Source organism: Triturus cristatus, chromosome 2_1 (genome assembly GCF_964204655.1).
Source record: "Triturus cristatus chromosome 2_1, aTriCri1.1, whole genome shotgun sequence".
NCBI lineage: Eukaryota > Metazoa > Chordata > Amphibia > Caudata > Salamandridae > Triturus > Triturus cristatus.
This window is the reverse complement of record NC_140581.1, coordinates 201967233-201980725: the sequence shown is the minus strand read 5'-3', so window position 1 is coordinate 201980725 and position 13493 is coordinate 201967233. Positions and strand designations below refer to the sequence as shown.

General features: G+C 43.2%; 1 protein-coding gene across 5 annotated transcripts in view; it reads right to left on the bottom strand.

The window, feature by feature from the left end:
* DCC (DCC netrin 1 receptor) overlaps positions 1-13493 on the bottom strand; it is a 1201728-nt gene that overhangs the window by 268811 nt on the left and 919424 nt on the right. For all 5 annotated transcript variants that reach the window (XM_085629855.1, XM_085629864.1, XM_085629892.1 and 2 more), the window contains exon 9: positions 10132-10286. In XM_085629855.1, the coding sequence (XP_085485981.1) occupies positions 10132-10286 (155 nt within the window). The remainder of the gene's footprint in view (positions 1-10131; positions 10287-13493) is intronic.

The window sequence follows — 13493 nt, the reverse complement described above, 5'->3', positions numbered from 1 at the left end:
GTCACAGCTCAGCTGTCAGCCTGGCTCGAGAAATGCCAGAGAAATTCAATTTGTCGAGATAGTGTGGAATTCATCCCGGTTTCACCTCCTGACTCCGCGCGTTAATGGAACCCTAAAGAATGAAAATGGCCGCTCGCATGTGGTGGGGGAAGATTACACACCTCTTAAAAGGCGGATTTGAATCCTGACTGATAAGGCATTCCCGGAATTGTATTCTTTAAAAGCATCTAAAAAGAGAGGGTGCGTCAATGCACGTGGAGATTAAACTGGGCACAAATAAAAAGGCCTTTCAGTGCGGAGTATTCTTTCGAAAGCTTCGTATTGTGTTCCAGATCTTTTAAAGAGATTACGGATAACAAAATATGCTGTCGCAGATATGTTTCTTCGCTCGCATTCTGGTGGAGTGACCTTTTCATCCGTATTCTCTGATTCAACGGATTCCTTTAAAGTTCTGGCTCGGTTTTCGAACAAAAAAGAAGTATTTCGTATTCTGTCTGTCGAAAAACGGCACTATTGCGAAACCAAAAAAAAGATTTCAGTAATAAAAAGAGTGCGCAATGGTAACTTTTTAAAAATAACTTTTTTGTATCTCCTAGGTGTCTGCCCTCACTTTCCTTCTTCAATCGAAGACAGACTGACTCATTGACACTCTTACCCGCTTAATACCGTCGTTACTAACTAAGGGTATGGCTGGATATTGTCGGACTCTCTGGAAAGCAGGGGCAGGCTATCTATGTGAGCAGATGAAACCCCAAATGGACACGGATTTCACCACTAGGTGTCAGTGGTGATCCGTACATCAGACAGCAATTCTTGCGGCTGGAGAGAATACGTTACCGGTAAAAGCCCACCCAACCTGGAAAAAATATGTCTTGTGATTTTTTTTATTTTTTTTTTAAATTCGTCGGTGAGAAAAATATGTTGATGGAAAATCTGTGCAAACGGGGGTGTAACATACATTTTGTTTTGAATTTGAAGAAAGAATGTGAAATGCAAAGTACAGCAAATGCATTTATTGGATTTGTCCCCCTCCTAACCCCTAAACCTCCCATTACCCGGCTACAGCGGCTGTCTCTTTAACGCGCATCGCCACTATTCATTCTTGTGTCTGCTGTCCCTTATGCTTTTAGAGTGAAATGTGGTTTGCTCGATTCTTGCGTGATTTTTTTTCGATTAAGAACATACCTTATGTAAAAAAAAAAGTCAAACGATGCCAGCAGGAGATTGGCTCCAGCATAAAATGTCTCTCAGCTAGATTTTTTTTCTGCGTTTGCCACTCTCCCAATGGAGAAGATAACGGGAAACGGAATGATGCAAACTTTAGAGGAATTTCACATAACGCAAAATTCACCAACGCTGTCGTTTATACTGCGTACTTTAAATTTCGTCTAGGCCTAGTTATAACCCATTTTGTTTACAGTGCTTTGCAACGACATAAGTGTGATAATATTTGAGATATATAGGGGCATATTATCAAGACAGGCGATAAAATTATCGCCGCTTTAGCAGAAGAAAACTGCCGCTAAAACGGCGATAATGGGCTTGATAATATGCAAACCTGGGTTTCTATTGGAATTCTCCAGGGCATATTATCAAGCCTATTATCGCCGCTTTAGCGGCAGTTTTCTGCCTCTAAACCGGCGATAATTTTAACGACGTCCTTGATAATGTGCCTCTATATAGTTATCAATAATTTATTTTGGAGAACACTAGATTAAAAAGTGGTAATAAACATGGTTTTAGTTTTCCAACGACCTCCCAACAATATTTGTTTTATCCCTATTTGTTTGACAAAGCAAAAACACTCAGCATCACCCCTGACTACTTTATAGGGTTGTTTTTCTGACAGTCAGACTGCTATCCATTTAATTGGTTATTCTTTTTGAGGAAAGAGAGTGTGATTATCAACAATGTCTAGGTGAGTTAGATTGCCCAATTTAAACAGGTATAGACATTTCAGGAGTCAATGCAAAATATAATAAAATATATCACGATCACAGTATTATAAGATTTTACTAAGCATTAAAATTATCCATTTGATAACTCACATTTACTTTTCTGCAATGATGCAACCTAATATGTGTCTCTCTGTTTTATTTCTCCATACCATGATGTTGTTATATGTTGGACTTGGCCCTTCTGGCAAGTTCACCCCTAAAACTTTTTGCATTATCCTAGCCTTTTTCCTGTGTTGTACTAGTGGTTTTAGGCCTCTAGGCGCTTTTACACTGTGTCCCAGTGAAAAGCGCGTGCGCTCTGTGTGTGGTTTGGTGAGACTGACCTGCCCTCCCATAGGAATGCATGGGGGATCTGAGTGACCGTGTTAAGTCCTGATGTGAGAGGAGTGCAGGGTCGAGTTTGGTATGTGCGAACTCGTGAGAGTGAATGCTGCGCAATGATGTGTGCGGCGTTACGGTGTCTCGTGTGGAAGTGCCCCTTCTAGAAGCTGGCCTGTCTGTATAATAAATGTGCAGTGACTGTCAGGCTTGCGATTGGCTGGTGTGTCTGGCTCCAGTAGTCAGGATGGGTCTGGCCCGGTGGTGAATGGAGAGAGCTGAATGTTGATGGCAGGGAGGAGTACACCTGGGACCTGAATAGGGCTGGGCTTTCCCCACACAATGCTGGCTCCACCCCCTGTGGTGCATCTGATGTCCCTGGCCTGTCCTGTGAAAAGGGAGAGGGGCTGAGCAAAACAAAGTGCTCAGGAACCAGTTGCATCTGGTCCGCCCCTTCCCTGCTTCCCTGCACCTTTGGAAACAAAGGATTTGGTGTATAAAAGAGGGGCTGTGACCCCATGAAAATGTTCTCATTCTGGACTTGAATCTACCAGGGGCGTGCTGCTGGGGCTCAGGGGAAGGCTTGCCTCCCTGGGCCCTGCCCAGCCCCTGGATGCCTGATGGACTTCTGGGACCTTTGTGGATTTATTTTCTTTGCCCCAGGACTTTTGCATTCTTCTAGTGCCTGGGAGCGCTGTGCTTATTTCCCTGGTAAGCCCGTTAAGAGGGAATCCCCAGTGTCAGAATTCCCCCGCGACGATAATGGCGGCGGTTGCCCACCCCTCTTATTCGTATCTTTCAGTGCGCATGTGCCCACCCTGCGTCTTCGTTTTCCGTCTCATAATTAATGCGGGTGCCCACCCCGCTTATGTGAGTCCAACGCGGGTGCCCACCCCGCTTCTACATTTATTTTCCCTCTCGAGGGAGCCTACCCCTCGTTGTGCCCGGAGAAATTGCCGCCGCTGCCCAGCCGCGGCCGCTTGGAAGTCAGGCAAGTCTACCTGTGACGTGGGCGGGACCTGCGGCTGGGTCAGCGAAGCAGGAAGGAGTACGAGCGTTGCGGGGCTCCTATTGGCTGGAGGGAGCCCCGGAAGAGGACTCATGGCAGGAGCCGCGAGGGCTCCACCCCTTAAGTCCCGGTCCTGAGATGGGGTACCGGGTGAAGCGTCTGAACGAGTCTCGGGTCCCAGGAGGGGGCCCGGGTCAAGAAGACAGGGCGGCAGAGGCCGCCGATAGCAGTGCGGGGCTCCCAGTAGTGAAGGGAAGCCCCGTGCCGAAGAGATACTGCCGTGGTGATGCCGGGTGAAGGCGCCGCCTGCGAGCAGAAAGAGCCGGTGAGTGACGCTGGGGCTCTAGTGTGCTGGTGCCTGTTCCAGGCAAGTTGACGGTGCGGGCGGCCCCGTCTCGCAGAGGGCCGCCCCAGCAAGGGTGCAGAGTTTCTCTGGAGACTCTGTGTGGGGCCAGTGAGGGCCTGTGTCCCCTTACCTGTACAGGCACAGTGGCGGTGCCTTTTTCCAGAGTGGCCCCGTATGGCAGCGGGCGGCCCCAACGCTTGGGGCAGTTTCTTTTTGGTGCACAAGAGAGCCCCAGAGTCTGAGGGACATTTCGAGGCACATTGTCGGTGCCTGAGCGGTCCCGCAGGAGAGCGGGCCGCCCCAGCGTTGGGGGCATGTGTTTGATGTAATGTGGGGGCCCCGGAGGCACAGAGGTGCCGGGCCCCCCCCCCTTTAGGAGAAGTGCCACAGCTGCGTCGCACCAGCGCGGGCAGCTACAACGAATTGGGTACAAGAGAGGGAGAGTCCCTGAGTGGGACCGGAGGCACAGAGGTGCCAGTGACATTCACAGCTGCCCAGCAAGTAGTGGGCAGCTGCTACGTTTAGGTTTGCACAGTGGCGCACTTTTGATTCAGCTGCTAGGTAGCAGCCCTGACATTCAGGACACAGGGCATTTGAGCCCCTGTTTGAGATGGCCGGTTGGTCAGGGGGGCTGTTGGGATTGTAGGGTGCCAGGTCCTAATGTGATTTAGGTGCTATTGTAATTTATATACTAATGCTTATGGTGTTAGGAAATGTACTTTGTATAGTATGTTGTGCGCACCCTGTGTTTTATACCTCTAGATACGATTTCTGCATAGGAGGTTGTTTTACCTGTTTAGGTTGATGTTAGGGAGATTATACTTCCCTGTGTGATGTACGCCCCTAGTGTAGTTATACTTAGGAGGTAGGGTCTAAGGCGTTAGACTTGTGAGAGATTGCATAATGTGTTTATGCCCCTGTGATGTATGCAGGATAGGTTTTATACCTGATTCTATTATGATAATGCTGAGGTCATTATTGCGCCAGTAGTTACTGGTTGTGCTCTACAGTGATAATTTGTGTTACAGATAGTATATGTTCTACATGTACAATTGGTGATTTGTGCTGATTCTGACAGTGGTCCATGTGGCCCTGTCCCGTGTAAATAGTCCCTTGTAAAATTCTGCCCAGTGCCAGTTGGCACAGTGTAAATTATATGATTATCATCTAATGTGTTTATTATAATACAAAGGCTATTTTTATATATAATGAATAACAATTTGGGGAGACATACGCCCCAATCCAAAGGCACAGCACTCTAGTCCTCGAATCCTCAGTTAATATTGAAATCAATTAATCATATTCTATGACATGTAATCACTTGCTTGCACAATTTTTTCTCTTAACTCCCGTTTAATCCACAGGCACAGTATCATGCCAATTATCCAGATTTCTAATGCCATTGATGTGCCCATCCGGGCCTCTTTGCAATAACACGTACTGACGCATCTTATTCATCCAAAGGCAGCTTTTATTAAAATACCCAATGCATTTCGTGCTACTGGGGCCCTTCGTCAGGGGTCACTACAAGTAATAATAAACACACATATTAATTGCACAATCATTTTCTGATACACAAAGTTCTACTTATATTAAATAAAACTAAATACAAATAACTTAACCCAAGCTGATCACTCCCTGCTTACTGTGCTAACTCTGTCCATACACTGAAACTTGCGTTCCCCGACTTATATTGCTAAGCCTCTGGCAACATTCAGACTAATCCTTTCAGTTCTAAATTTAAAGACCACCACATTATTCTACCATTGGCTACACTTGGAATCCTTCTTTGTTAAACACACAACCCTCTGCCTGATTCTTTCGTACTTATTACCTCCCCAGCTTTGTGAAATTTACAGCTAGTGCTGCTCTAATGTTCTCTCTCTTTCTACTCACTCGCACTCATTGCACATAAATATCTGTAAACATTTAAAGTTCACCCTATGGTGCGCACCTTTGACCTCCCACTTTGTTCTAAACATGACGGATAGCCAAATTTCAAAACACCAAATGCAATCCGTGAACTCAATGTTTAAACAATTCTGCAACACGTACCTGCCGTAAATCAACCCTCTTCATCTTTCTTTTCAAAAGGAATTGTTAACGTTGTTGTTCACCCTTCGTATTTAAACTGGCTGTGATGTTGTAATCCCTCCCATATTCAACACAAATTGAATGATACCACCTGCAGCAGATTTCTCTCTTCACAACGCCCCACCCTCCTGACCTTGACACTACAACTCCCACAATTCAACAATAGAAACGAAAAAACACATTGCTATACCGATGTGATATAAACACAAAACATTTTGATGTGATCATGCAAGGGCTCACAAAAATATATCAAATGCTCTTTAAAATCCGCTATTCATGTTGCGCAATAGAGTAAACGTTAATCTAATATCACTTGTTTGTCCCGTTTCTCGTACCATACTGTCTGGATGTGATCTTCCGCCGCACTTGTGGAAAAAACGACCTCCGCAATGTTCCTGCTTCATACCTTTTATTGAAATTCGGGCGGGTGCAAACCCAGGTTGGGCAAACATTTTTAGTTTATACTTGTTCAGAAAAGGGAATGCACACCTATTCACGTAGTAATCATTGAAATAATCCTCATGATGCATTGTTGCGTGCTCCTTGGAAAAAAGTGCCTTGCCCATTGGCACTTGCAATAACATGAATAACAATTTGGGGTGACATGTGTGGAGTTTCTTTTGTGGTAGGACTTGGGTGTTGTTGCTTTGTGCGCGCGCAAACGCTTTACACATTGCCTCCGGGATAAGCCTGACTGCTCGTGTCAAGCTACCAAGGGGGTGAGCAGGGGTTATCTTTGGCGTGTAACTCCCCAGCCCTGACTAGAGTGGGGGTTTCTGCCTGGCTTTGGCGCACGCCCTAGTCAACCAGAAATCCCATTTCTAACATTATACCCTCCTCGCTCCTTACCTCTCTTCCTTTTGTTCCCTCCCCTTCCTCCTCCCTTCCTCTTGAATACAAAACCCTTATAATGGCTTTACTCTTCTCTTGTAGGTACCGGTTAATTGTGATGTTTCATTCCTATTTTAAATTATATTGCTGTTACGTTACTCATATCATTATTAATTAATAAAGCTTTTCAAACACAAAAAATTAGAAAATTCGCAGGCAGCAGAAAGAGAACATGAGGACTGAATAAGTGGTTGATACGAGTTCAAAGATGGTTTCCAACATCACTATGTCATGTGAATACAAAAGGTTTCTGTGCAGGGCTGGCACTACCACAAGGAGAGGCAAGGCAGCAGCACAGGTGGCACCCAGTAACTGCAGAAGGACCAAAAACATTTAGAAAAGATTTGGGGCAACTATAACTTAATACAACAAAATATGAGGCATATACTAAGACGAGCACAGAGGTATGTGAATACAAAAAAATAGAAAAATCTCTGCGTTAGTGGCCCCGTATCCACATAAATTAATTGAGGCCACGATCCACTAACGGAGTTCACCTAATTTGATTCTACATCTCCGTTGAGTGCTTTTCTGCGGATTACTTTTTGAGACCATCACAGTTCCATTTGGACATCTTTCCATCATACTATATTTAACCTCTTGTTTCAATGAATGGGGACATCACCATAAACGCCCTCCTGAATACACGTGAACTAGCAGAGTCTTTGCGAGATATCTACCATTTTAGTGGACTCAGAGAACATTGTAAAACTGAACAGTTGTAATCTCCATTTTCAGGATCATGAGCCTAATATTTTATCAGATATTATGCTGGATTTTTAATGGAGTATTATATAGCACGAACTTGACCTGGTATCGGGTATCAGAGCGCTTTACATAGCACCTGTTGCGTTACATGAGGACACGCATTCATTCTTGTAAGGGACGGGGAGATTAAGTGATTTGCCCAGAATCACAGAATGTTCAGCGTCATGTCCGAGAGGCCAGCTCCTCTCCTCTCCCCTTGGATTGTTCATTGTGTGGCTTCCTGGAGAAGGAGGCCAGCCGAAACGCGTGTGTAGAACAATATTCATATCGGCTAGGTCACAATTGTGTAACGATTATTATAATATCACAACAATTATATTTTTCTGCAGGGTAGATGATCATAACTGATGTTATCCTTATCAATCTGTATGAGAGATGTACAAACGCATGTATGTATGAGGATGTGAGAGAAAGATATAAAAATGAATTACATTCCTCCCATTGGTAATTATGCACAATGATTATGTGTTTTTGTAAAAGGAATATTCTATAGATATAGTGCTACCTTCTTTTTTATCATAAAAATAAATAAGAATATTTTTCTATTTGTTGTATTCACATGCCTCTCTGTTTATCTCAGTATGTGCCTCTTATTTGGTTGCATTAAGTTATAGTTGCCCTAGTCTTTTCTAACATTTATGTATATTATCTCTGCTTTGGGTAGGTTATCTTGAAGCAGGGGACCCATTTTCTTTACAGCTGCAGGACCAAAACACGCCTTTTTGGGCTTTCGGAGGTTCTCCAGAAAGTTGAAAATGTATTTTGCCTGGGGTGCTGCAAATTCTTGCACTGTTTTAGACGTCTGCTGCACCCCATGGGCTGATGCCCTATATATTTTAGAAAGTGCAAATATTGGTGATGAAATCAAATAAAAGCCATTTCATTACCCACCCCTGCATAAAGTAGCCAAAGGATAGCAACCATTACTTCAAACACAGACACATATGTCCTAGAGGTTTTCAGTGGTATTCATTCAGCTCAAAGCATGACAAAGTGCTGGAAGCAAACATCAAGGATCACATTTCATGCACAAAAGCTAAGGGCCAACTCCAATTAGTGAATGCAAAGGTATATGTCTTGGCCGGGCTAGAGAAAATCCATGGGCCACATGTATCAATAATAGGAATAGCGATGACCTAATTGCAATTTTCTGTCAATCACAATTAGGTAATTACTATTCCTAATGTATGAAACTCCATGAGTTTCATTTAGCAATGCATAGGGGGTCGCAAATCGACCTTCCTCATGAATATTAATGAGGTAGGTCACTATTTGTGACCCATTAGGAATCGCTAAAATCACAGGGATGGTGGCCTGCTGGGGTCAGCAAACCACCATGTCCATGATTGCTTTTAAATAAAGCAATCATTTTTTTTTTTTAAATGCAGACCGTTTTCCTTAAAGGACAATGTGTTGCATTTAAAAAAGAAATGAAAAATGTTTTCTTTTCATTTAAGAGCAGACAGCGGTCCGTGGAACCACTACCCGCTCTGAAAACTTTTTTGTACTACCATTCACAAAGGGGAAGGGGTCCCTTGGGGACCTTTTCTCATTTGTGAAGCGTTATCACCAACTTGCGGTTAGTGGTAAAACGCAAATGTTTTGCAACTGCATTTCAGTTGCAAAATATTGTTACTTACTGCTGTGATTTGGTATTAGGAAGGGATGCCCTAAACATGCCCCTTCCTAACGCCGAATCGCAAACCCTGTTTAAGATTTGGTAATAGGTTATCGAATCGCAAATAGGGTTTGGTACATAGGTAAAGCCTTTTTTCTGGTTGCAAATGGCCCGATCCTGAGAATTTGGCCATTTTAGACCTTAAAAAGGTACAAACATATGGCCCCATATGTTTTGACACAAAATCAAATGGACTAAAGTAGTGTGATCTGGCGTTCCCCAAATCCCCATGTCTAGTGAAATTAGGTTCAAGGTAGTGGTTTAAGTGGTATATTACCAGACATACCGATGCACATCATTTATACCATACCCTAAAGTACACCTCTTACACGTCAGAAGATTCTCTGTGCAGTGTTCTACACTTGGGACTTTGTATTATGCCTCCAGTACAGATCTTGGGCTAGACACCTCTGGCTAGCCTTTGCGCCACAGGCAGAGAGTAAGGCTGAGCTTTATGCAGAACAGCCAGATTTAGCAAAAGAAACATGGGTACCGTTTTCGCTTGGCAATTCTTACATCTGTTGCTGTGCTATTTTCTGCACTCCGCGCAATGCAGAGTTGCAATTTTTCTTGCAGCATTCCTCTGTATGAAGGATGGTAAATCTGCGCCATAGTACTTTAGCTATAAACATCATTTTGCTCCTGGTAGAATTCTAGCTATCTTCTATTTGAAACCAACCCAACCATTTGAAGCAGTGCTTAATTTGCAAATAAATAAGTGCCAAGGGTTTCTTATCAGGAGGCCACTGCACCTTGTGCCACATATTGCCCCTGCCAGTCCAGCCAATGATAGTAACAACACAAGTGCTAACATTCACGTTCCTACAAGTGTGACAATTCGGACTATTTCAGGCCCCCAAAGCTATTAAGAATAGCTTGGGAGGCAGGTAATGTACATTTTTAACATAAATGTAGTTAATAATTAACTATTGATGTGGTCATCTCTAAATTAGTCAGTCAACGCCACCTTGTGGCAGGCTGTCACAGGTCCCAGTGCTGACAATTAAGTGCTGGTGCCGAACACCGGAAACCACCAGCTCAAATTTACCACTGATCGGAAGGTACTTACACTCAGGCTGCGTTGGTACCTTTGCCGGCAGAGAGCTCTCTCCTGGTCCCCGCTCATTGTAGGCCACCACTCTGAACAAGTACGTCTCCTCCGGGCTCAGGTTCCCCACAGTCAGCTGAAGTGACCCCGGCTGGGATGTGTTCAGAGCGCGCTCCCTGGACAGAGGAAAAGAAATGAAGATTAAAAAGTGTAGAGACCTTCTAGTTTGTCTTACTTGAGTCATATTCATTTCAAAAAGCCTGCTGTAGCCCATATACCTTTCTAGGTATATGGGCTACAATGCTCAAGAGTCAAATCAGTGTCATCCTTTCATGTTAGCTCAACTCTTGAACAGTGGTGAAGGGTGCTGCCTTACTTCTCAGGTCTCAATCTACAAGGATGCGTTAGGTGATCTATTCATTCAACAATCATGCTTCAAAATGCAAATATTGGTAGGTTAGATGTTTGAAATTCTTTTTGCCACCTTTACAAGGTTCTCTCAAAAACAGTGCAACTTTGGAAAGGTTGCAAAGCTTTGCACTTCGCTGCATTTGCACAAAGAATTTAAGTGTTTGGTCCACGCGTATTGCAAAACGTGAACTTGAAGAGGAAAAGTCTGCATGCCTACACTAATGTGCACAGAAACATTCTGCAAACAGAAACCGGCAGAGAAACGTCAGTGTACATTTTCCATTATGGCTCGTTTCAATGAATGTGACCATTGCCAAGCGAGCACTGTGATTCTGCAACTAGGGTGACCAACTCAATACCGACACTATCCCCAGTCCTGAACTTTTCATCTACAAATCATTGATGCCACGTGTGTTAGCCTTATTACTTTAACGGAAGCAAAGCACAACTACATCACCCAGAATGCATTAGGCTATCATACAAAAGTCTAGGACTGGAAACGGTGTCGATAATAACCTGTGAAGACGCTGTCACCCTACCCATAATGCGATGAAAATCACCATACTTGAAGTCCAAATTAAACATGGAAACACTGCAAATTGCGCACAGGGTGAAAATCGTAAACTTTGCAAGATGTTGCTGGCATTAAAAAAGCTAGTACTGATGAAAAGTGAGCGTGATGGCAGAACTCAGTTTGTAAACTTTTCAACGTGACTCGGACATCAGATGGATTTATTTTGTATTAAAATGTGTCATCTGTTTTGCAACATTAATTGTTAGCAGGGGGTAGCAATAGTTTTGAACTCCCGTGGTTAGTTCATTCTATCGTCTTTTAAATAAAAGGATGTCCTATTGGAATTTCTGTACCAAGCTAACTGGGGAGCACTGGAGCGCCTTACTAATGCCGAGAGAACATAAAAGAACACATTTACACAAAGACCGTGTTGTAACAAACTATTACATATTTTAGGCTGCACCATTGCATTCTGCATAATTACAATTTAAGTCATAGGGAAAGTAGGTGATTTGCCAAGAATCATGTAATTTTCAGTTACGACTAAATGACTACGGGCCCTATTCACAGAACTAACTTAAGACAAAATCTTAAACTTACTACTTTTGGTATTCACAGAAGTTAGGATTTTGTCTTAAGTTTGTCTTAAGACAAACTTAAGACAGACTTAAGACAGACTTAAGACAGACTTAAGACAAACTTAAGACTGACTTAAGACAGATTTAAGAAAGACTTAAGTTAGGATTTTGTCTTAAATTTGTCTTAAGTCTGTCTTAAGTCTGTCTTAAGTTTGTCTTAAGTCTGTCTTAAGTCTGTCTTAAGTCTGTCTTAAGTCTGTCTTAAGTCTGTCTTAAGTTTGTCTTAAGTCTGTCTTAAGTCTGTCTTAAGTTTGTCTTAAGACAAACTTAAGACAAAATCCTAACTTCTGTGATTTTGTCTTAAGTTAGTTCTGTGAATCGGCCCCTGGATTAATATCCTGCCCTATAAATTCCAAGGTCAGTAATTTAGCCAAGGGTCAGTAATTTAGCCAATGAAACACATTTGCTAGATTTTGTACCTCTCTGTTTGTACCTGTTTTCATTCACTGTTTATTAACCATCTGGATCAGGGTTTCCCAAAGTGGGTCTTGGAGGGCCGGATCCATTCCAGATTTTTAAGATAACTACATTTATGTAAATGGAAATATGCTAAAAATCTGGTATGGATCCAGCCCTCCAGGACCGACTTTGTAGAACCCTTATCTAGAAGCCAACATACATATATACAGTGACTCATCAGTGAGGTCAAAGGTCATGTAATTCTATTTCCTCCATGCTACAGTGGACAATACCCCGTGATGTCACTTCCGTTACCTCTGTGATGCCGTTGAAGTGATGCCACCCCCATCAGAAGTGGTGTACAAAATATAAAAAGATTATTTATGGTACCTGAGGCATTGTGGATTTTTTACTCTTATCTCATATGCAGAGGGTTGATAAACAAATGAGAAAGAAATTGCTGCTACAGAAAGGAAAGGCTGCCGTGAAGGAGACGGAAGAAGCGTGACATATCATAAACACTCAGTTAATGACAGAAAAAACATTTTGATTATTCCACAAATCAAGCCTTGTAAATGTTGCAAACAGATGTGGCTTCCACAAGCCGATACGCAAAACGATTCAAGCAACACTGTCTCTTCACATTAAGAAAGTGCTCAGCTAAGATGGATGGCGCTGTGTCTCGGGATATTAATTTGGTCGCTTCGCTCCGCATTGGGCGGCCTCGCACGAGGCGGGCTAACTTTCTTCAATCACACATCTGATCTGCAAATGGCAGACATTGCCTCCTGAACCTCATTTACTTTTATAGAGTCTTACTTGGCAGTAATGGCGCACACATGCTGCAGAAATGCTTGAGATATTCTTCAAGTGCCAGCCTTTATCGGTGGTGGGAGCGGATATCCACTGTAGCTGATTTGTCTTCTTTTATCAGGGAAATTAAACAGGGTGCTTTATTTCCTGTCATGCATTCATTAACTTGAGAAATCAGCACAGTGTAAACTGGACCCTTAGCAGGAAACAGCGCCTCCAGATGTTTTTTTTAAATAGTTGGTGTTTCACATGTGAGCAGCAACCTTTCCTTCCTTTGTAAGGCATGGCTACGGGGAGCTGCACATTTCTTTATAAATATGGAACCTAATATCTCTGCATTGTGAGTTTTGTCCCGTTTGAGGAATGTAAGGACTTTTTTGTATGTCACCGCACAATTTTTGGTGCATGGATTTTTTTTAACATTGGGCAGAGCCGTCCGACGCCCAGTGCATGTACTTTAACCCCAAAATACAGGTAGAATCAGCCAATCCCTGATTGGCATTTTAGCTTACTTATAAGTCCCTGTTATATACATAAATACCAGCCCACGCAGCAGCATTAGGACCCTAGTAGGTACTAGATCAGTGTACTGCTGTTTGTAAGACCCA